This window comes from Anabrus simplex, chromosome 1 (genome assembly GCF_040414725.1).
Source record: "Anabrus simplex isolate iqAnaSimp1 chromosome 1, ASM4041472v1, whole genome shotgun sequence".
NCBI lineage: Eukaryota > Metazoa > Arthropoda > Insecta > Orthoptera > Tettigoniidae > Anabrus > Anabrus simplex.
In genome coordinates, this window is record NC_090265.1 from 380,558,583 (window position 1) to 380,584,371 (window position 25,789).

Here is a 25,789-nt window from a genome sequence, read left to right on the forward strand (position 1 = left end):
CTGATTTTAAATGTAAAGAATTTCTTTATAAAAGAAAAAAGAAAAAGAAAACAAAGTTTACATTATGACTCATAAATCCAAATTCCACATACTGATACTAACTGATTACACACACTTGGTCCATTTACACACTTGAAACACTTAATCACAACTAGGTAGTACATAATACTTGATTCTTCAACTTGGCTTCCCCCATTAAGTTAAAAGAAAAGGACACTGATTCACAATAAATATCGACAGTGCAACAGTTAACATTATATTCCACATGGGAAATGAGAATATTAGTATCAATACTATGTTGTGAGCATAATTTCTTATGTGATAAGTGAAACCTCATAGCACAGATAGTTGCTTTCAGAAAGAAGAAATTTCACATCTAGTTGATAATACAGTAAACAAAACCCAGTAATTCTAATGCTTTTCATCAAGTATCTCATTTCAGAAAAGCATCAAGAGATAGATCTCTTTTTGTAGTGTGTTACTAGGGATTGTTTGAAATATTGTAGGACTGTTAAATTATGCTGGCAGTCTCTGCACATGTCTTAAAAATGATGTGTGCTATATCAGGTCACTTTTAGCACACAGGAGTATGTATTTTATTCTAATGACAATCATAGTTATCAAAAAATGAATATTATCAGTCATGAGTATTCATAAAAAAGAACTTTCAATGAAAACATCACAATAGTCAAAAACTTGGCAATATTCAAAGACATTACCAAAAGCTTCTAGCTAGCACTGAAAGTCACAGTCGGTGACCTAAAAACCTGAACTCTACGCTACCATAATTATATAAACATAGCACAAATTCTTTCAAAAATGGAAAGGCATTCCTTACATGATTTATGTACTAGAAGTATTCTGAGGGCATTCTGTAGTAAATAGGAGCCATTTAAAAAAAGAGCTCTTGTTACAGTAAATACAAGATTTTTGCAAGTAGTATATAAAGTTCTGTAAAACTCTGATATACTGTTCAAGAATGAAATTCTTCTTTTTATACAATTATGGTAACAAACATTTGTACAAGCACTAATATAAAATAACTTCTAGGCCCAAATTCGTTTATTCACTTATCGGACACCATCTTGACTTCTTTCTAGAATCTATTTAGAGAGGTTTCACTCTGAATCTTATGTAAACATTTAAATGACAAACGACAACCAGCCAATTAGACATCTTGTGAGAATGTGCGTTCCATATCGTACAAGGAAAGGTAATATATAAATATGTATGTTTACAATCATTATGTACAGTATAGGGATGTGGTGGGGGGATGCAGACTGGAGCAACACTTTAGCACAAAGGTGGTTTTTAAGGGTGGCAAAAGGAGAAAATGGTCACATTAAAATTTACAATATTTGACTTTTCAAAGTTTTTCTGAAAACTTCTCCTTTCCCAAACTTAAAAAGTAGAAGAACCAATCAGATTTTCTAAGTTCAGCTTGATATCCCTTACCAGAGAAACTGTGTTCTTCACTGTTCTTCTCAACATCTAATAGGAGTAAGAACATGTTAACGATACTCTGTTCCAAAAGGTAGCCAATTACAAAATAAATTAAAAGTTCCTCTGCGAAGGCTATCTTAATGAAACACAAAGAAAGGAAAGAAAGACAACATAAGTTCAATGTCTCTATCACTGAAGTTGAATTTCACTTTCCCACCAGTCAATTCGATTTTGATGTTTTCGATCACTGTAATTATGTACACTCAATGATGTGAGGCTGTGAAGACTCTATGACACTCGGACGGGGTGGATCAGGATGCGAGGTCTGTTGGGTGTCGAACGAATCCCTTGAATCCACATCTGGCATCTCTTTCTCCATACATCCTATGTAAAAAAAAAAAAAAGATTGAATTTAGACTTAGTGAAGTGGAATAAGATATATAAAATAAACATGTATTTATTACAAACTACAGTAAAACCTTGAAAAGATTCTGCCCAAGGGACCACAAGAATACCAAATATTAAATAGCACCATGTATTAAATGAGGAGAAGTTAAGCAATATAATTTTGTTATCTGCCTGTTTTTCATTGTAAAGGAGACTACTGTACATACTCACATATCATTTTGATGGAAATATTATAGTTAATAAAATACAGTGCACTATATCTGAGATACAGTATTAAGTAATTTAAAAGACCTTGCAGTTTTTTTATTATCACAAATAATCTTCTATATAAAGAACACAGTTTAAAGGCAATCTTAGGACTGTCCACGTAAACCAGTAAAGGATGTGATGAAAAAGGTTCTTCTCTCTTCTCCACGATTTCTACATTGGTATGTAACAACTTATTTCCAGGAAATCTTAAATTGACCTCTCCTAGCCTCTACAGCACTAGTCCATTAGGGCTAAGATTGGGAAGATAGTGATCATGACTTATATTAAGGAATACTGAGAGGGACTGATAACAATCCTAAATGCAGATCAATGATGACTGATTGACTTAATGAGTGTTTTCTGACTGTCACTCATTTTCAGGAATATTAAAATATAAATCATGTATCAAACAATTTCACTCTTCCTGTTTCAGACTGAACTGAAGTGCTCCAATAAGAATAGGGGCATATACTTTTTTTTCTTTGAATTGAAGTCTGTATGGCCACCAGTGATTGCTGATACTGACTAATTTTATAACAGCGATAACAGCATCTTTCACTACAAGGCTTCTGATAGTCAGCAGTAAGCTTTGCCTCCTAACGTATTGTAATAGTATAATGCAAATAAGGCCTTCAAGGTTGACAGCAAAAGATTTAATAATAAAAAAGAAGTAATGATTGCACTGTCATGCTGTTATATAAAAAAAATATCCTGTTCTCCATTGCCAGACTACTGATTAAATTTGAGGGTACTTGTTGCAACAAAGTATGTTATTCATATCCATTTCACTGTCTGTTTTTATTTGTGTTCTCTTCTGAAGGAGTAATATGTAATTTTTAAAAAATATATACAAATTAATAGTAACTGTCCACTTTAAATCTACTGCCCCAGGCATCTGCCTAGGCCTAAACATGCTGCTGCCTCTCTGTACAGCTAGAGAATATAATATCATCTAAAAAAAATCACACAATGAATAGAACAGGGAAAGAGGATATGAACACCTTCTTGAAATGTAAACCTCTTTTGCTAACCAGGTACTGTAGCAAATTCATAATTTCTCCACTAAAACACATGAAACATGATACATACCCATGCTTACATCTGAGCCATTATAATCATAATAGCCAGGTGGAGAACCAGCTGCTGCAGCAAGAGCCAGCTCTTCTTCAATGTTGTTGGGCCGACAGCTGGTGGTTTTCCAATGGGTTCTAGAAATACAAAAATAACTGATCAAAATTGGCAGGTTACAAGGTATATCAACATTTAACATTAACATTTAAAATCAAAGTATGCTATTGCATCAAATCTACAATACAAGAAGATACATTTAAGTAAAGGAAGAATATCCTCTCATATGAAAACACAGGAGTTGGGCATCGGTTAAGGGTGTGCAACTGTGAGCTTGCATTTCAGAGATAGAAGGTTCAAGTCTCACCGTCGGCAGCTCTGAAGATGGTTTTCTGTGGTTTCCCATTTTCACACCAGGTTGTACCCTTTCTTATCCCATTGTCACTATAAGACCTATCTGCATCGGTGCGACATAAAGCAACTTGTAAAAAAGAAATCTTGTATGAAATATCATACAATATTTCTGATTTCAAGAATAGCTCAAATTCTAAGAACATCAGAGCTGTAATATCTTTGACATTATAGTTTCAAATCCTACTGATTATTGTTAGAATTTTTCCACACTTTCACCAGACAAATATTGGAGCTGTAACTTATTTAAAAACCCAAGACAACGTTCTCAAACCTAGCCTTAAATAAATAAAATTACATCTACAAAAGTTGGACTGTGGAGAGAACAGACAGTGTGAGATTGATTCCTTCACTTCTCCAACAAATTGCTGTAACTGTATTTATTCCTTACAGCCTACATTTGGTGTGCTTAGTGCAGGTAAAGAAGAAATTAGGAATGCAGTTTGTGGAGAAACCATAAATATTCATAGTCTGTTTTTGTCTTGTCCATTCTTTTCATAATCCCAGTTTAGTAAAGACACTACACTAACACATAGTATAAGACGATGACCATTGTGGGAATTGTACTTACATTTAGGTGGTTCTGTTATGTGATACCATAATCAGATCAAGATTGAAATGGTATGGGCATGCAATGAGAATGGATTCTAGCTCAGTATCCAAGTCAAACAAGATATGGAACATAGAGGAGTAGATTGGAACTAAGTACAAGAAGAAAAATGGTACCCTGAATCGACTAAAGTGGCGAGCGCTCATACACCGCACCTGGGAAACTGGAGACGGTTAACTGATGATGATGATGATGATGATGATTTAGGTGGTCAAAAAGTTATCAAATATATCTTGGTAGTTCTTATATTTGAATAACTGCTGTCTCCTAGAGATTATCATGGCTATCTTCTATATAATATCTGACCTTGTCTAAAGAATTTTCATTTTTGTAATGGCTGAAGTAGGATAAATTCATCCCAATGAATACAAATGATAGGTTTTATAATACAAAACTGTCATGGAAACTGACATTATGTCCAACTGATCTATATCAACTGCATGACACTCATTGCTACTGATAGGCCTCCTGATGAATTAATGTACGATAAAGTTAAACATGGAAATTACAATAATATGAATTCCCTGTTTTTTCTGGGGTCATTGGAGCCATTCTGGCTCATTCTGGGTTTTGGCTGTGAGATTAGGGGCAAATGCCTTTCTTGACAACCCATAGTTTTGCAAATAAAAAAATTTTAACTTTGGATCTGCCAGAATTTGAATCTCAGGTGTCCAGGTGAAAAAACCAGCATTTGAGTTGCAGCAGTAATAACACTTTCATGGAAATTAATTAAATACTGAAAAGCTGTGGAAGACCTGAAAATTGCATTCTTTGTATGATCTTTCTTTCGTATTATGAATTCACATTAAGGCTAATTTGATTGATTTAAAACTCATAAGAAGATTGTGCAAGCTTTATCATAAAATACCTGCTGGCAGATCTATAATATGTACAAAAATTAGTCTCCAGTGATGAGAATTGAGGGCTACTGAAAAGAATTAGCAATCCATAAAGGAGGAAGGCAAGGCTGCAGTTTGTCCCCTCTCCTTTTCAATATTTATATAGAACTGGAAGGAAATCAAAGAGGAGTATTGAAAGTCCAAGGAGAGGAAATAAGAATCCTGAGATTTGTCAATGATGTTGTTATTTTACGAGTCTGAAGAAAATCTGGAGAAATTGCTGAATGGTATGGGCACAGTCTTAGAGAAGGAGTATAAGATGAAAATAAACAATCTAAAACAAAATTAACAGAGTGCAGTCGAATGTAGTGGGGTGATGCAGGAAATATTACATAAGGAAGTGAAGTCTTAGAGGAAGTAGATGAATCTTGTTACTTAAGTCGTAGAAAAACTAATGATGGCAGAAGTAAGGATAACAATAAAATGCAGACTAGCACAAGCAAGGGAGGCACTTTAAACACTGATATAGGAATCAGAGAGATGTTTTTGAAGACTTTTTTTCCTGGAGTGTAGTATTGTATGGAAGTGAAATATGAACAATAACACTCACAAAGGAAGAGAACGGAAGCTTTTAGAATGTGGATTTGCAGAAGGCTGAGATGGATAGATTGAATCACAAATGAAGAGATATTGAAATGAACTGGTGTGAGGAGAATGATTTGGCTAAGTTTGTGATAGGCCATTAAGACACCCAGGGCTTGTTCAGTTAGTTTTTGAGGGAAGTGTAGGTGGTAAGAACAGTAGAGGTAGACCAAGGCATGAATATGACAAATAGCTTAGAGTAGAAGTAGGATGTAGCAGTTACATAGAAATGAAACAGCACAAGATAGGGTGGGCTGCATCAAACCAGTTTATGGACTGGTGATCCAAGCAACAAACAACCTGCTTGCAATGACAGCTGAAACTGCTCGGAATCTATGAATTCTGAAATTACCGAGTTTTGGGTTATTATTGCTGGATATTGAATATTATACTCCATGAAAATATTCTACAAATTGTAACGAATCTTACCTGAGTCCACTGGCACTGATATATTTTTTATTACATCCTTGGCAGGTGTAGGGGCGCTCGTTAGTATGTAGTCGTTTGTGAAGCTTGAGATGCACAAACTGAGTGAATTTGGCCGGGCACAGGTCGCAAGCATACGGCTTTTGTCCTGAGTGGAGCCGGAGATGGGTCTTCAAGTTTGAAGTGGAGCTAAACCTCTTTTTACAGATGTCACACTGATGAGGTTTCTCCCCTATAACAGACAAGAGCAATTCATCAAATATTGTTTTTACCTTGTAAATTACTGTTGAGTATGTTGAAACTTATATATAGTAAATAAAATACAGTAAAGTTAATGCATTGTTAGGGACATCATTAAAAGTATTGTATATCCTGTTTTTATCAATATAAACATTAGGATTAATAAACCTGTCAACAAGGCATCAACTCAAGTTCTGGTGAACTATTGGAGTATATGGCATTATTCTGCTGAAATGACTGACATCTGGACTACAGATAATTTCATATCTTGTCAGTTATATTGCACATAACTTTCAAGCCATGCAGTAGTTTAACAGGTTGCAACATCAATAAAGATCATTGAAACAAAGCTTTCTCAAATTTGCAACTGTATATGTCTAAATATGAATTTAAAGTGCCAGTATTATTTAAATTAAATTTAGTTTAATTGCTTCAAATTAAGTCTTCTTACAACTAAGAGAATTTTTTCCAAGTAGCCTATTGGTATGCTTAGTCCATAATTAGTACCAGGTAAAATGACATTAACACACTGAACAATGGCATATTTGTAACGTTAACTGCTGTATGCTGAGCATTTTAACCATATTTTGAGGCTTTATAACAACTTATTTTGAGTTAAATGAATTATTTTTGTATCTGAAACTATAATGAACAGTCTCAGCACTGATTGGTTCTTTTATTTTCAATATTGGAATATGAAAGGATGCCAATATATTGATCAAGTTTTCGTGCTTTTTTTTTTCATTTATTTCAAATTATGTATGTATTTTATTTTTATTTTAAAAACAAGCATTCATATTCTATCTGGCAAGGGCCAGTTGTCTCATCTAGCAGCAGTATAAATAACTACAGTGTTGCCATTCATGTTCACCAGAAGAGACACGAATGTACTTCTAGCATAAGATGATTTATTACTTAAGAAAACCATATATGGGAGTAAATATAAGGGCATGATCAATGCTTGGGCACTATGTTCAATGTGTTAAGAAATGAAAGTAAGATAGGTAAGTTCCATACCTGTATGGACTAGATGGTGTTTCTGAAGATGTGCCAGCTGAGTAAAACTCTTAGTGCAGACATTGCACTTGAAGGGTCGCTCGCCAGAGTGTGTACGAAGATGTACCTTAAGGTTGGACAACTGCCCGAAAGTCTTGCAGCATACGTTACACTCGTAATGCATCTTGCCATCCTTCTTCTTAAGTGGGTATGGCAGAGAGCGGTATCCACGAGATGTTTGACTGTTAGGGCTCACTGGACTGCTGCTACGTGCACAGGAGCCTCCATCAGGGGACATTGAGCCTGGTGGTGAGCAACGACGAGGAGACAACTGCTGCAGCGGAGGCAACGGTGTCAGGAGGTGGTGGCTCGAGTGGAGACCAAGACCTCCATTTTGTAGTCCCAGCATCTGAGACTGATGCATGCCTGGAGGACAGTTTCGATCCAACATGTGGCTCGACGAGAGAGGAGGGGAGTATGAAGATGTTGGAGGAGGAGGAGGTTGATGGTGCAACATTCCGCCATTTTGCGGAGAGTATAAGTTATAAGGGTATGTGGAGTGGTTACTGAAGATGGGTGATGATGGTAAGAGCCCATTAGGAGCACCATTGTTAAGGTAGGTTACTTCTGGGTGAGGAATGGGGGAATGATGCTGGCTCTGATATAACATTGGTTGAGGAGAGGGAGAACGTGGGGAATGTACGGTGCGGGGGGTAAGTGCCGTCGGATGGACTAGGTGAGGATGAACTGGAGATAGTGGAGGAGGTTGAGCATGCATTGGAATAGGTTGTGAAGCAGGTAAATGTGTTGTACTAGAGCTGTCAGGACTACACGGTAGTGCACCATAACGATGAGACTTTTTGTAGGAATAAGCCATTTCAGTAGGAGATGATGGTGGTGGAGTGGCCTGGTTTTGATTCTGTGGTTCTTTGTTATTGTTAGTATCAGTACGGTTGCGAAGAAGGATGTTCTCTAGAATACTGGTGGTAGGTGGACTATGCCTGCTGATGCCATTTCTGACATCTTCTTCATAGAACGGTTTTGGGGGTGTTGGTACGATGGGTGTGAGAGGGGGTGGGGGGGAATCAATCACGATGACAGTGGTACTGTTGGGAGGGGTGGATACTTGGCGCGGGGACATTGGAGGAAGAGCTAGTGGCGTAGACTGAGTGGGAGCTGACTCCTTCTCTTCCTCTGCTGGGGTTTCGGGAGCATCATTCTTATTCTTATAGTGGTATGCTTTAGTGATCTTGATTTTCACCTTGCGATACTCATTTTTCTGTACATCTGGTGGCTCCACAACAACAGCTGCTTCATTTTCAGGAGTCTTTTTACTAAAAAAAAAGAAAACAAAAACAAAATAAGATATGTCAATTTAATACCTTTTAACAATAATTTTGAAACAGAGAATATATACTACATACATTACTGCTATTACAGTATTCCCCCAGTTATTTGGGCTAATGAAGGGGAGAACATGTATGAAAATCATGGATAATCCAATTCAGTGTTGAAGAAGTTTAAGTATTTCCTCACAAGACTGTATTTTTCTTGTACCCAAAATATTATTGTAAGCAGTCTTGATGACTCAAATATTCAAGCAATGTGTTGCAATGTACAGTAGTGTGTGTTGTCACTCACAGCCACAGCACAATCGCCGTTTTCATGTTCTTCTCCTTTCTCATATGACTTTTCTTTTACCTAGATGATTTGTAGTCGCATGTACAATGTCTTAATCAATCATGTGTTGGAAACTGGATTCACAAGAGTCTATGTTCACCCATTCCTAGACATTGCCCCCCTCAATATTTTCAAATCATCCTATATTGGAGATGTTGACCATTATGCCTGTCTTGTTCATACCTTCTTCTGTGCAGCCTAACAGGTCATTCCCCATATCCAGCAATATTTTGTGCCATGACCTCATCAATGTTTGTGTTTTGACATACTCCCAAGCATTAAATAAATGGCGCTCAACCAGTAGCAACTGGCTCTAAAGGGCAGAGGGGCATGTGCCCTTCCAACTAAGTACGTATTATTGTATGGTTCTGAAAGATAATGTACTCAGTTTCAGCACTAGGTGCAGCAATGTTTTCATCTGACATGTGGTTCGCTTGCTGGCCGGTCGAGCTGAGCCTCTGCCCTTCTCTGCAGACTCTTTCTTGGATAAGTTTGGTATGTACCTGCATAGAACCTATTATTTCTTAACATGCACAGAACGGGAGATTTGGGCATTGGCAAAGCCAGCGATACGAATAAAAATACACGAAGTATTATTGAGCCGACTCCAACATTTGTTTCCAATGTAAGTGTTGAAAATCTGTTGCCTGAGAAGCGTGTTATGCTGGCTAATGAAATTAGTCTATATCATATTGCATTATATTTTAGTGTGGTGTAGTTAAAATTAAATCTGTCGTATACAGTGTGCGGATATATAGTATTCCAATGAAAAGATACATACAGAATATTACAGGTGTACTTGTACCTGTTGGTGATGTACATAACATTCGTAGTTCTACTAAAACACTTCACTCGGTGAATAATATTCTAAATGAACCATTTTTGCAACTGTCCCTAACTGAAAAGAGAGAGATAAAGCCACTTGGTCGAGCAGCATCTCATTTAAAACTAGAACAAGTAAAGCAATATAAAGGGCATGGATATCAGTGCAGACCCCAGCAAAGGGTTTTTGCATTTGTTTTCTTGTGTGTGTTTACTAAATTGTGAACTTGTGAAAAAGTAGCTCCCCTCTGCCAGTCCCACTCAGTAACCGCTACTGCACTCAACACAATTAAAGAAAAAAACGCCTCTTCATTATCATTGTTTCCCATTAGCATTCTCAGGAGACCTGTTTGACAATATCATTTAAGGGACTTCATTCCATGGGCTAGATTATGGAAGTCACATTAGGGGGAAAATATTTAGTCATGTTCAATCCCCTTCTCTTGAAGATGGTACTGAACATAAATTTCCTATGAAACCAGCCTGTGATGATTACCTGGACCATCCAAGGTCCTTTTTCATTATAATATGTCTACAATACATTTTTTCTTTATTTTGAAGTTGCACAAATAACCCACACATGAATAACTGGGAGTTTACTATATTATCATCATTCTTTCAAAATAAAATTACCTGTAGGGACTGTCGCACTGAAAACTGAAAAGATCAGAGATACAATGATGTACATGGGTATGACCTATTAGCTGAAAGGAAGTTATAATTCTCAGCTTTCACTCCTATTTGTTAATGGCAATATCCATACATGATTTAATCATTGATAACAACTAGACCTCATGTACATAAAGAATACATTTTATATTAATATGCTGCTCACCTGAAGTCAAGAACATAGTTGTTGTCACTGTCCGAATCACTACTGTCCTCAGGGGGAGTAAAGCCATCATCATGATAGCTATGGTAACCCTCATCTGATCGAACAGAGCCATCCGTAGGAGTCAGTTGTGTTGATCGTTGATCATAGCTGTGATGGTGGTTCGAGTCCTTACTCGGAGACTCGTTAGGTGAGGTTGTTGACACTGCCATCACCTCAGGAACAACAGACTGTTGAACTTGTTGCCCTAAGAAGAAACAATCATTGTTTAGTTGCGTACTTGGATTTCTAAGTGGATATCAGTATTGCAAGGTATTAATGCAGAGCATTTGCTGGAAAATGCAACCCACTTTGCAGCTCTTGCCAGCATAAATGGCCAGCGAGATTTAATAACAGCCATCTATTTTGGAACTTTCTTTACAAGCACACCAAACATGTATGAGTTTAAAAAAATCAAATATTTCTTTATTTTCATCAAAGTTCATCAATTTTCTGGCTAGGAATCTTCTTCTTCTTTTGTCATCAACTTGCAGGTTCATTGGCAGCAGGTCGCCACATCTCTCTGCTTTCAGCCTTCCTTTTGAGAGCATTATAAATCAGGAAGCCAGTGTATTCCATTATCTGCTTGATGTACTGCTGTCTTGGCTTGCCTCTGGTGTTCATACCCTCAACTTATCCCTTAATAACTTTTTTTTTGCTATTTTGCTTTTACGTCGCACCGGCACAGATAGGTCTTACGGCAATGATGGGATAGGAAAGGCCTAGGAATGGGAAGGAAGTGGCCGTGGAAAGGTACAGCCCCAGCATTTTCCTGGTGCAAAAATGGAAAACCACGAAAAACAATCTTCAGAGCTACTGACAGTGGGATTCAAACCCACTATCTCCCAGATGCAAGCTCACAGCTGCGCGCCCCTAACCGCACGGCCAACTCGCCCGGTAATAATTGTTTTAATGAGACCATCCTGCCTTAACAGATGTCCTTTCCAAATGGTTCTTCTGATTTGGATGAGTTTCTAAAGACATGATGATACTTCCTCTATTCTCCACAGTATCTGATCATCCAAAGGCACGGTGATACTTCCCCTATTCTCCACAGTACTTCAACATTCAATACATTGTCCACCCAGGAATTCCATAATATTCAAGTTCTTTACATTTTCTCTTATGCTTACATCATACATGAGACTGGTGCACAATTATTGCTATATATTATCAAGGTTTAGTTGAACTTTATAGGAATCACCTCCCTTGCTTTCCACAAACAGGTAACTTTTGCTGTTATCTACAGTGGGTTACACTTTCCAGGGATTGTCCTAAATAATGTAAAGTGAGACTTACGTATTCTCTGCAGCATGAGTTCGCCTGTCAGAGGATAGTTGAGCCTTTCAGCAAATTCTCGACAGTACCACACCAAGAGTTCTTGGTTGGGTAGGATTGGCTTGATGGTATAGAAGTAGATGTTCATCTAGGATTAAGAAATACATAACGTAAGTAATTTTGCGAAAGAATTATTTGATGATTTCAACAAGAAGTATGAAAATTAGAATATGAAAAGAAAGATCTCAGCTGTTTACTGTTCAACTTTCGAACGGATTAACTGAATAATCTTAAAAGTACACTGGCCACTATTTTGTTTCTGTTAAGAAGCAGTGTATCTCAGTTTTAATACAACCTGGAATTATTTCTGGCTATGTACACTGGCTATTTTGTTTCTGTTAAGAAGCAGTGTATCTCAGTTTTAATAGAACCTGGAATTATTTCTGGCTATGTATCAGAAAGAGATGAAATTGAATGATTTTTAAGGGTAGCTTTACCATATCACTGACCGAAGAATGAATCGTGTTTCTATAATTCATCTTTATATATTACTCAATAGATAATGTCCTCCTTAAGAGTAGACTACGCAATCTTTCTATACTTAATATATACTGTAAGACTTTTGATAAATAAAGAGTCGCAGGTGTAATAATTCAGGTAAAGAAGGTACAGTAACTGTGTAAAACTATTTTCCTGTTAGTTCCTGGAAATCTCTAATTGCATGTCTGTGTCATATTGATCTAACTGTCCCATTCTCATGAATTGTTCATTGAGATTTTGATATTTACCTTGTACTGGCAGGCAATAAGATTCTGTGACTCAGATGAATAGGCAGGATTAACGTAACGCATCCAGTTGGATTTGCTTGTATCGTAGCCGTCCATGTAGTAGAACAGTTCATTGTCTTTGTACACCTGAAGAGAGAGGAAAGTTTGACTTTAAACAACTATACAAGATACAAATAGCTCCTAATAGCAATATCCATGATGAAATATGATTCAAAACAAATCATATGAAGAAAAATTTCACAAATGAAATGAAATGAAATGTCGTATGGCTTTCAGTGCCGGGACATGCCAGGATGGGTTCGGCTCGCCAGGTGCAGGTCTTTCTATTTGACTCCCGTGGGCGACCTGCGCGTCATGATGAGGATGAAATGATGATGAAGACAACACATACACCCAGCCCCCGTGCCATCGGAATTAACCAATTAAGGTTAAAATCCCCGACCAGGCCGGGAATCGAACCCGGTACCCTCTGAACATAAGGCCAGTACGCTGACCGTTCAGCCAATGAGTCAGACAATTTCACAAAGAATATTTGCAATTGATCAATCTGAACTAATACATGGAGGTTTAAAAAGAAGTTACCTAAAATGGTAGAGAGCTTGATGGAGCTTGTTTTGTGTTAAAGAAGTTTTCATATCAGTACTTCTCATAACATATCAGCTTTTATCCTCCTCGACAATCACACGAAATATCACAATGTCTTTTAGCTCTGACTGGCCCAATTTATAACACTGTAGCAATTTCGATAGAAATGTTAATTGTACTGTAGGGTTGTTTTGGAAAATACATTTCTTGATAAAATATCAGCCTTTGGGTGTGGCGAGCCCATCGCAACAATAGCCTATATGGATAAGGCAGATATGGTGCCTCGGAAAACGTTAGGGCATCCCCTACTAAAAGTGATGCGCAGCTCTGCGGGTGCTGGGGGAACTGTGAGAAGTGGGCAACCAGCACCAAACTACATCAAGATTGTGACAGTAAATGTCCTGACACTGACGGGGAAAGACAGAAGAACTGGATGACTTCATGAAAGGAAAAGATATAGCCATACTTGGACTGTGTGAGACCAAGAAGAGGGGTACATGAGAGATTCCTATGAAGGAAGGATACAGGCTGTATTATAGCAGAGGACCTGAAGCAAAAAATGGAGTGGCCATCATACTTAGAAAGGAAATCCAAGAATATGTGGAATATACAAACTGAATCAGTGATAGGTTTGAGAATGATATGAAAGATCTATTTCAGTTGAATGACCCACAAATGGGTTGCACAGATGAATATCTACAGGACTTTTGAGAGGAAGTGGAGAGACAGATAGAATATAAGGAAGTGCTATTGATGGGAGATCTAAATGCACAAGTTGGAATGGAAAGACAAGGAAAGGAAGACGTTGTAGGGCCCTTTGGATATGGAAATGTAAATCCAGAAGGCAAGTCGTTGGTGGATTTTTGCATGAGGAACCAAATGATTGTTGGAAACACCTAGTTTAGGAAGAAGAACAGTCAGAAGATTGCAAGGTATGGTCGGGGAGACAGACGAACAAAGACCATGATTGATTATATAATCATGGAGAAAGAACACTGGAAGAACCTTTTAGATGTTACAGCCATGCCTGAAGAAGCCTTTGGTGGAGAAAGAAAATGGCATGGAAAGCATGGGAAACATCTAAGACTAGAAGAAAATATGTGGAGGCAAATAATTTGACCAAGAAAGTAGTGGATGAAGAAAAGAGGAAAAGCTGGCCCTTATTCACACAGAAATTGAGAGATAATATCCAGGTCAGGAAAAAATTACTGTATGGTATCTTAAGAAACAAAAAGAGAGATCAAGTAAGCACCAGATTTGTGAAGGATGAAGGCGGCATAATATTAACAAAGCCAGAAGAAATAAGAATCAGATGGAGAGAAGTTGCTGAACATGAGAACTAACGACAGCGATTCAATGGACAACTAGGAAAGGCAATTAGTTGATGAAGAAATGGATAAAGAAATTACAATGAATGAAATTGAAAAGGCAAAAAGAAAGATGAAGAATGGAAAAACACCTGGAATAGATGAAATTTTAGTGGAGATGATAAAGGCAGCTGGAGCTGTAGGCCTGCAGTAGACATAACGAGTTCTCAGGATTGTCTGGGAGAATAAGGAGGTCCCTGAGGATTAGCAAAAAGGAATAATCATCCCAATTTTAAAGAAAGGTGATAAGAAAGTATTGAAGAATTACGGGAGAATTACTCTGATATCCCATGTTGCTAAGATAATGGAGAGGATACTGGAAAGTAGTATAATGTTGAGGGTTGAAAACAGATACAGGAACATCAGTTTGGTTTCAGAAGTGGAAGGTCAACAATAGAGCCCATTTTCATTATGAGACAATTAATGGAAAAGCAATGGGAGTATGGGAATGATATGGTGGTGACATTCACTGACATTGAAAAGGCATATGACAGTGTCCCAAGGACTAAATTTTGGGACAGTCTGGTGCAAAAAGGAATTGGACAGGGATTAATAAAAATGATCATGGCAGTGTACAAGGAATGTTGTAGTTGCGTACAAACACAAGTTGGCACGACAAGTTGGTTCAAAATAACTAGTGGGCTGAGAGAGGGAAGTGTTCTATCACCAATCCTGTCTACAATAGTAATGGATGTCATCATGAGAACAGCAAAAGCAACATATGGAGGAAGAGAAATGAACATCATGTTATTTGCAGATGATATTGTGATTTGGGAGAAGAGGACATGAAGGTTCAAAAACAGTTGGATGTAGTAAATGGGATGATTGAAAATAAGTGTAAAAAAGAGTAAAACTCTTGTTATAACCAGAGGGGAGAAAGTAGGGAAAGGTCAGATTAGACTTGCAGACAAGCCCCTGGAAGTAGTGGAAACGTTTAAATACCTGGGGAGTGAATTAATGGAGAATGCTCGACTGGATGCTGAGATTAGTAAGAGGATTCAAGCTGAAAGCTTTTTCTATCGTAGTGTATGAAACATGTTACGGGACAAAGATGTGCCAATGGAAGCAAAGGAAACTATGTGCAAGATGTATTACGTATCCATAACAACTTACGGAGAAGAAACTTGGCCAATGGCAGAGAAGGATGAGAGTCAAATACAGGCAGCCGAAATGAAGTTCTTGGGGAGTATGATACAGAACAGTAGAAGAGACAAAATAAGGAATGAGAAAATCCGGGAAGAAATTGGAGTGGAAAAAATGAATGATAGAATAGAGAAGAGTCGACTAAGATGGTTTGGGCACATAAAACGAATGAGTGATGAAAGAATGCCAAGAAAGGTGATAGAAATGCAAATACAAGGAAGGAGGGGCCGTGGACGACCACGATTGAGATGGAAGGACACAACCCAACGCAGTATTATAGAAAGAAACCTGGACTGGGACACAGTGTTGGAGGAGGAGTGGTGGAAAGATTGAAGAAAGAGGAGAGGAACCATATTTGCCCCTACCCGGCTACAGCTGGATAAAGGGAAATGATGATGATGAGAAAATGAAGTATTTAACAATAATTACAACATATTAATATTCAAAATAAAATAAAGAATTAATTCAATGAATACCTGCATTAACATTACTGTATGTAAATAAAATAAATAAATTAATAATAATAATAATAATAATAATAATAATAATAATAATAATAATAATAATAATAATAATAATAATAATACTAATTCAGTTCATATCCCTTTAACCTTAGAGTTTCTTCTATTTGTCAAGTACAAATAAATAGACTTGAAATATTAACAGTAACTTACTTTAGTAAAAATGATTTTCAAGAGACTGAGATTAAAAAAATACATCAGGTTGTTGAATTGCTATCTTTCTTCCAAAATGGATGAACATTTTGTTACAAATATACCATGTTTGTACAATGAGAAAACTTGACATACACAGCAATGAATGTATATTATTAACTTATAATATCTAAAACATGCTTATTTGTTAGTTAACAAAGTATATTTTCTCAATGTAAGAACAAGAAAGATTTTTAAAAAACACAAGATGTGATGAGGACGTTATTTGTAATGAATAATTTTAGTCATATTTATATCTTTTTATTTTAAAGAAAAACACACTTCTATTCTGGAACATGGCGAAGATTACCTCTTAAAATGATTCTGTCAGCTATTAAGGAAGTTTGACTTGGGTACACTAGGTGTAAACAACCTTTTACAAAGCAAATTTACCAAGATTTTAATTTTATTAATGTATGGAAGAAGTTATAATTTCTTGGTAAATTCTGATTAGTGGGAGACCACAATACTTACAGAATTCCACTCTATTTTCCTGTTCTTAATATACAGATTGTACTAAGTTTATCAAATTTTGGTGACTGTATATGTACTTGAGACGGTGTACAGCTAAAAACTTCCGAACTGGGAAAATCCTATGACACTTTCAGCCCATTAAGGTTCTCGGTCTGCCACGATGACTGTTGCCCATTCAGATGGCCTGCAGATCAAGTGCCTCATGGCAGCATGAGAACATCCTCAGCCATACTGCTTGACTTTCATGACCAGGTATGGTGCCTGTCATATCCAAAAGCTATTCATTTGGTCTCAGAAGGCTGACTGAACAATTCTGGATGAAGCAAGGAATAAACACCGGGTTGTCCGCCTCCGTAGCGTAACGGTTAGTGTTATTAGCTGCCGTCCTCGGGGGCCCGGGTTCGATTCACGGTACTGTCAGAATAGCAGGAGGGCTGGTATGTGGTTGAAATGGCACACGCAGCTCACCCATTTGGGGATGTGCCTGAAAAGAGCTGTACGACCTTGGGATGAGGACACGAATGTACTTAATTTACTTTACTTTACTTTAATACCGGGTCCTCCAAGTATGAGGCAGGTACGCTACCTCTGCATAAAAAGGCTGGTCACTAACTGGGAAACAGACGACTTAAACATTTTACGAAACTACATTATCCTATTTTAAGTACTGGCAATTATTTTGAGACCATGGTTGTAACATTCATTAGGCTGATTAAATATTGTTTCATACTCTCATATCAAAGAATATTTGTTATGCTGAGATAAGCTGGGAATCAAACATAAGGTCATTAAGATATCAGAAGAATGGAAACCTTGATATTACGAAAGTACAGCAGTAGTTACAGTAGTACAAACAGATTGGTTAAAACATAACTTCTAGCATATCCTGGGTATATAGGAATGACACTTATACAGTGCTTAACTGGTATACAGAGTGTCTCAAACCTTTTGGGTCAAATTTGAAACAGGTGCTAGTGGGTCCACGACCGATTATATTGAGATAGGGAACCAATCGTCGGGAATGCATATTTATTGTATTACGGACTTACACAGAGTACATCGCATAACAACAACGTAGTTCATAGTCATTGTTCAAAGTGACGATCGCCAGTCTCAATGCATGAATGGCAACGGCGCATGAAGTTCTGCCGCACTCTCTCAAAGATCCTTGGTGTCTGTTGTATCAGGAGACAGGCAGCTTGGAACCACCGTTTCTACGGGGATTTTATACACCAACGACTTGACGTAACCCCAGAGGAAAACGTCCAGAGGTATGAGATCCGGCGATCGTGCTGGCCATGGGACAGATCCTCCCTTTCCAATCCAACGATGAGGGTACGTGTTGTTCAGGTGCTCGCGGACATTAACATCGAAGTGGGTTGGTGCAAAGTCGTGTTGAAACCACATCCTTTCGCGGACAACAAGGGGTAGAGCATCTCGCAGGAACACCAGGTAACATGGACCAGTCAAACGGGGAGGCAACAAATAAGGTCCTATTAGGTGATCTTGGATAATGCCCGCCCATACGTTGACAGAGAATCGTTGCTGGTGGCCACCGATGTGGGTGGCGTGGGGATTGTCCTCATTCCAGACATGGCTGTTGCGGCTGTTGAAAACACCATCACGGGTGAATGAGGCCTCATCCGTGAACAATACAAACTGTACATAGTTCGACACTACAGCACTGCGGTGGATAATCCATTGACAGAAGTGAACGCAGAGCTCAAAATTTACCGGTCCCGGTGCTCGCACACGTTCTTTATGATAGGGGTATAATACCTGTTCCGCCAGTACTCTCCACACTGCCTCCTTCGAAGAGTGCGTTTCACAGGCAAGTTGACGGGTGCTTATTGCTGGGTGGCCGGCCACACGATCCAATAACATCTCCTCAAAGTCCGGTGTTCGGACATGTCTTTAGCGGGAACCTTGGTTGGCTCTCTGTGGTGTGAACGACCCCGTATCTCGTAAGCTGGTATCCACGGAGATAAACTTCTTCCAATTAGAATGACGCCAGTTGGGAACGCGTTCTCTGTACATTCGTGCTGCTTTACGGACACTACATCCTGCCGCAGCGAACACTAAATGCATGTCTGCCAACTCTCGTGACGAGTAACGTTCCATCTTTGACTACGCGTCATGCACTGTACACTGTAACATGCCTTACCATGGACATATCACAAGCTGCCTGATGCAATGGACAACTGACACCAGAGGTAGTGGTAAGCGTGCGGCACAGGTTAATGCGCCGGTGCGATGCATGCATGTGTTCTGTTCAATGTGAACACAGCGAGATAGTGTTTTGTTCCTGGCCGTATCCGACCACAGATATTACTGCACAATGTCATTCGTATTTCTCGCATGAACTCGGACATGACAGCTAAAGCCGATGTTTGTTTTGAAGAGACGGTGACAAGTATTGCACTGAATATCTGTTCGGTAGACTCATTTGTTCAGTGAAGCTGAGCATCTTTTCGAGTCTGGTCCTTTCAAACACTTATTGACCAGATTGCTTGAGCAGGAGATTCTGAATAAGTCTTGACTTCGAAATACTGAGCGAGACCCATATCTTGAAAATGAGTTTTAACGAGTCTACACCTCGTTTTGCACTGTTCTACTACACAACGAGATGGTCCACAAATGCAAACACAGTTGACTCTGTCATTGGGTGGGACAGACACTGATGAACGAGATTTGTTTTAATGTTCCTTCGATTGTTTAAGTGACAGCCTTGTCGTAGTTCCATTCGGTGTTTCTTGGAAGGGCTGACTAAGCCACGCCGGGGAACTCCCAGCCAGGCAGAAGACATGCCGCGGTCTCTCCTCTATTGCTTTCTTCGTCTGGTTTCCAAGCCGAGTCGCGAAGATTCTAGTACCGGTACTCCATTATCAGGATATAGAGAGAGTCGCAGTATTGTCGTGTACTGAGCAGAATACTGCGTTTGCCGCCTTGGAGTGCTGAGCGGAGTACTAAGTATGTACTGCATTGGAGTACGTTGTGTGTTCTACTGCGGACTGCAGACCGACGTCGAGTCTGAGTGCGGAACAGTTGGTGTGAGTAGAGTAGGAGTTATGTTAATTTTTAAGGACAGAAATTTCATGCTCTAATAATACCTTTAATATGTACGCAATTATGCACTGAGAAGTTCTATAATACACACATTAATATGCCTATATAAAAATACTAAGACATCATATTGACATAAAATAAACATTTAAAGGATTTTTATAACATAATCTCTCTGTGAATAAACATGTTATGGAAACCATATGAATTATTTAACTTATTGTTCTAGAACTGGTTTCTGCAATCAACTTGGAACCCATAATCGGCGACTTTAGTGCATTACTGCATATGATGATGACTGATTATGATGACCTAATAAAATCTAAAAGGTAGAAATGATTTTAGCATAGTAATGAAAGTATTCGCTAACTATAGACTAAATTAGGAGATCCAACTTGTAACTCATGACTCCTGATTATATGTCGTTGTTCACCTAAACAGGGTGAGTACACTGTAAACTTTACTCGTAAACAATCTCACACAACGTGATACCGCTCAAAATAATTTACGATAAGAATCTTGATTATCTGTCTCTCAGTCATCCGATATACAGATTATCTGTAGCCAAAACATTGAGCACAGTTTGTATGGAGACATATAAACGTGTGCTATACAACTCTTTCCTGCTTTCATCAAACACTTCAACACGAAGTTATGATTTAGGTCACTTTGGAATACCATGTACACTTTTTACATCGCATCCTCTTGATCAGTGACACAATTCTCTTACCTCGGTAGCGTCATATCGCAGGATGGCAGTGTAGATGTAGATGGCAGCTACAGACCTCACAAAGCCGCAGAAGTCTTTCAGCGTTTGCAACCCATCTGGTCTACTTCAACGGTCGATATGAAGATGAAACACGATTATGAAATACTCGTCATACCAGCCACGATCTACACCATGGAAACATGGTTAAAATTACGGCGCAGGCAACACGGAAGGTCAACGTGTTCCACCTACGTTACTTACGCAAAATTTTAAGTGTCATTTGGCACGACTGTGTCACCAATGAGGACCTTTTGAGGTGGTCTGGCTCCAGAAAATTGCAAGATATTGTGAAATAATGTCGAATGCGTCTAGCCGGTCATAATTTTCGCTTACCAGAGAGCCGATACTCGAAGAATGCTACGTAATGGGAGCCACCAGGGGGCAGGAGGAAGCCGGATAGACCACACAAAACATGGGGTCAAACGTTCAAAGATAATTAATATCAGAAGGGACGATATATAGAACGCCGCTTCCAATATCACCCATTAGCAAAAGTCTACTGCTCTAAGCGCTTCCTGCGGACAGAACCAATAATGATGATAATCACCCTCTTGAGCAAATTTTCCTTATAGTACTATCGTATCATAGGGGGTGAACGGATGTAAGAAGGAGCTAATGTTTTACAGGTTGAGCCCATAGCTGTTACTATGTGTTCTACCGAAAGGACCCAGAAGCTATGCTCAGCAGTCCATCGTAGTTAACTTCCAGTGTCAGTTTTTTCAATTAATTGTTCATTGTGCTTCGTCTATTCAAATAGATAATCGATATTGGTCTGTCTGTCTGTCTGTCTGTCTGTCTGTCTGTCTGTCTGTCTGTCTGTCTGTCTGTCTGTCTGTCTGTCTGTCTGTCTGTCTGTCTGTCTGTCTGTCTGTTTGGTCATCAGCCCACAGGCTGGTCGGATCCTCAAATAGCGCCACCAAAGGGTATACAGTTATAGGAAAACCACACAAACCAATGGCAGCACCAAGATGAGGCGTACTAGGCAAGATGAGGAGTGAGGAAGTGTGTCATTGCTTTCCTCACTGGACCAGAAGGTGCCATTGCAGCACGACTGACCCAATGAGAAACACCTTTCATAACACTCAGACACACTGGTTGTGCTCTAATGCCATTACTCAGCACAACCCATACCCCAACAGCTTCCGTATTGTCACAGCCATGGATGAGACTGGAACTGGGGTGGAAGCTACCATTTACTCTGGTCTGTGCCAAGAGACGGATCGGTATAATAATTTATTGCAGCCAATGGCCATACACACGATAATACACAATGATTAGGTTACATAGGTAATTAAGTTCCGTAGGTAACAATGTACACATTGTCAGGTACTCACTAGCACTCATAGTGGGGAACGACTTCCGTTCCGTTTGTGGGACCTCTTATAAAACTCCTTTGGAGCTCCTTTAGGTTAAATCCTCTCTTGGGTCACGTACTGTTACACATAGCGGGGGTAGGCCCATTGGTTGTTCTATTTGTGGGAGTGCATTTAAGCGGTCGTTTTTCTTAGGGACACACGGATCGATATGAGACTATGTTTATGAAATTATATTTGACAGAGGGGGATCTTCGCCATTATACATGTTCAAGATAACAACTTACCATTACTGCTAAAGAAAGCTACTGCTAAAGAGATACTATCCTCATCACATCACAAACACATTGCATTAGCGTATTCTATAACTTACTGCTTATATTAGTGAATTTTTATATACCTTTGGCCATTCTTCTGCTTCTTCTTTGATTTGCACCTGAGGATTTGTTAGAAGGTTGACATGAAAAGAAGGCAGAAACAGAACCAATAAGAATAAGTAGCCCAAAACACCAGTTCAGTGACATGTTAAATTCAATAAGAAACCCAGCCAAGAGGTAAATTTATATCAAAGAACCAGAAGCATATGGTTGTACCAAAATCAAGAAACCATTTGTTAATTACTAACTTAGGATTTTTCATATTACCTAGGCAAATTAGAACGTAAATTTCCCAATTGTGTTACTCTGGAACAATGGTTCACGGTTCACTGTAGATATTAAATACATCCACCGGATTATGCATCTTTATGGAGTGAATATGGTATTTGTCTAATGAGTGTGGAAGTGATGCCATACATTTGCAGGTGATCTATCGACTAGGTATTACGCAACGCGAAGTATTCGTCCATCAATAAGAGACCAATTCCTCCAAAATATTGATGAACTAATATAGGAGGAAAACATTTCATACTGATGCAATTGCAGGTACACCTTAATGAAACACTTTCAAACTATAAATGCGGTTAAGTTCTGTTGCAATGGCCGATGTAGCTGAAGTACGAGGAGCGAATTGTCTTCCTTTATTAAAGGGTCATGAAGTACCAAAGATTACTAAACGAGAAATTGTACCACGAATGTGTCAGTATCAGTGGTATTTTAATAAGCCTTACAAAAATGTGTACAATATTCACATACAAGAACAAGTTTTGCGAATACAAGGAGGAAGTTAATATTAAAAAAAGCAAATGAGAACAGAATTGCAGGAAGAGTTAAGCACACAACAGCAAACCTCAAGCAGTTTATGTGGTATATGGTACAGTAGGCTATACTGTAAAAATAATGTTTGTACAGCAGCTGAGAAGAAGGAAGGAAGGAAGAGAAATAACACAAGAAGAACGAAGTACGATAGAAACACCCAGAGAACAAGAACAATTCGTTATTTATCTTAATCATTGAGAATATGGGAATATTAAAATACCGGTACCGTTATTTAACGCATTTTATTTTGCTGTTAGCCGGAATTTTGTCACGTGCCAAAAGCCAACAATCCGGAGTTGTCTCATTTAAACACCATCAAATGCCATGGACCTCAGCAAGAAGCGAACCACTATTTTTGGAACAGAAGGCCAACGACTAACCGATTGCGCCACAGAGTCTATAACAAAGAAGTAAACCTCAATGGTATAGGTATCAGTTGTGAATAAAAATCTCAGCTATTTTCTAATGTGTGTTTCCGAACAGTCACTTATTTTCAGTTTTTCCTATGCTTGGTAATGTTACTATTATGTTATAATTATTTTATAATGTCTACTACAGTGCTATATGAAATAGTTTGATTGAAATACCTGCTATCCGCAAGTAAAATGTATCTATTTATTAATGCCGGAAAATTTTACTTGTGAAATTTTGCAGTAATTGCATATAATTCAAAATTCTTTCATTGCCAATATGTTTCATTATTAACTAACCTAGAAAGCAAATTAAGCATAAAAATATTTGTTGATTGTCTACCTCTTGCCTGGTGTAACATGCAGTTTATTTAAAAGCTTCATTTTCTGAAATGCCTTCTCCTCTTTTGAAATAACAGTGTAGTGATTAGAAATACTGTCCAGATAGCATTTTGTGCTAAAAGATAACAGTATAAAAACATATTCAGTTAGCTAAATGTGATATAAGACTGTTAGTTAGATCTTTTTCCAAAACACAATAACAGAAAAACACATATTTGAGCAATATTCTCAAAGAAAAAAGAAATAGGAGAAAATATTTTTCTTCTCGTAAAATTAGTAAATTGTATGTAAATTCAATAAAGAACTGAAGTATATGACTGATTGCTTCAATATAGTCTAACGAAAGTAACAAGTTAGCTTTGAATGAGTGAATCATTACAAACTGAATCATCTAAGATGAAAGAAGGGATTCCAGTAACTGCAGTTATATGTCATACTATGTACAAGTATCATTTGAGAGTGTACTAAGAGATCTTTGAAATTAGGAACAGAATGATTCAAACTTTATTATTTTCCTGAAAGGACCAGCTTGGAAGCATCTTTTGACATCAATCAGGAATGTAAACAAGTCATGAGATTAAGACAAATAAAAATAAAAATCCATCTAATTATAATACGTGTGTCCCTGATTGTGTTACAGCATGTGCAATAGCAAGCTCGATTGTTGATATCGTGATTTATATATGATTTTGCTTATAATAAGTGAGAAATTCTATTACACTAAACACAGACAGAGAATAAGGACATGAAACAGGAAGTATGTCTCATTTCCAAATCCAAAGCCCCCTTGAATCAGGATAGAAGCTGAATCTCAGGAAAGAGTTTTAAGAGGCCTTGAGAAAGGATATAAACAAGTGTAAAGTAAACTTTACTATTTCAAAAATGTATATATGTACAGTTATGGGCTTGTGTTATTTACAATTAGTTTGCTTTCAATAGATATTTAAACATTCTTTAGTACTCACCCTCCAGAAGTACTTGCGATTCGCTGTTTTAGGAACAGCGTCTTTGGCATAAACTTCTCCAACCAGGGGTCCAAACCGAGTACCGGTGGGGATATAACCAGTACTCCAAACGCCTTGTACCTATAACCAGAATAAGTGTAATTATTCAATTGATAACGTACAAAAATGCAGATCATCAATTTCCCTTTTAAAAAATATTCACCACTGTCAGAAATCATTCATACCTTATCTCAGAACCCGAATGCCTCTTTAGTAAAGAGTAGAATAGTAATGACTTAAGATTTTAACTCTAAAAATTGCTTTAAAAATGTCCTTAAAAGTGCAAACGTGATTTAAAATAGCTTGTCAAAGGCTGACTGTGTATTAGGGTAGGCTAGGAAAAGTTTTACCTTTTCCATCAGTTATTCACTTAAGAATACATGTTGAATAAATTAAAAGCTTTTGAAGTTTATGAAGGATATGACTAACTACAGCGATGTTTAAAAGGTTTACTAAACATATATTTGCAAACCGATTATGGAGCAAATGACCACGAAGAGAAAGGCGCAAATAATCCCTTCTCATGTATAACGCTATTATACTTCTTCCTCCTACCCTCAATCAACATATTAAAATATAATTTTATGTGCTAAAACTGTTCACACGGAGTCCACATCAACCCAATAATTCCCTTCTGAG

General features: G+C 38.0%; 1 protein-coding gene across 1 annotated transcript in view; it reads right to left on the reverse strand.

Annotated features, from left to right (window-relative positions):
* Window positions 1–1,696: 1,696 nt before the first annotated feature.
* The window catches only part of Blimp-1 (PR domain zinc finger protein 1), a 91,619-nt gene continuing 67,526 nt past the window's right edge, over window positions 1,697–25,789 (reverse strand). Inside the window, exons 3-11 of the mRNA XM_068227046.1 lie at window positions 25,112–25,231; window positions 22,599–22,634; window positions 12,772–12,897; window positions 12,005–12,131; window positions 10,670–10,913; window positions 7,354–8,666; window positions 6,100–6,328; window positions 3,190–3,308; window positions 1,697–1,827 (exon numbers count right to left, since the gene is read on the reverse strand). Of these exons, the coding sequence (XP_068083147.1) occupies window positions 1,697–1,827; window positions 3,190–3,308; window positions 6,100–6,328; window positions 7,354–8,666; window positions 10,670–10,913; window positions 12,005–12,131; window positions 12,772–12,897; window positions 22,599–22,634; window positions 25,112–25,231 (2,445 nt within the window). The remainder of the gene's footprint in view (window positions 1,828–3,189; window positions 3,309–6,099; window positions 6,329–7,353; window positions 8,667–10,669; window positions 10,914–12,004; window positions 12,132–12,771; window positions 12,898–22,598; window positions 22,635–25,111; window positions 25,232–25,789) is intronic.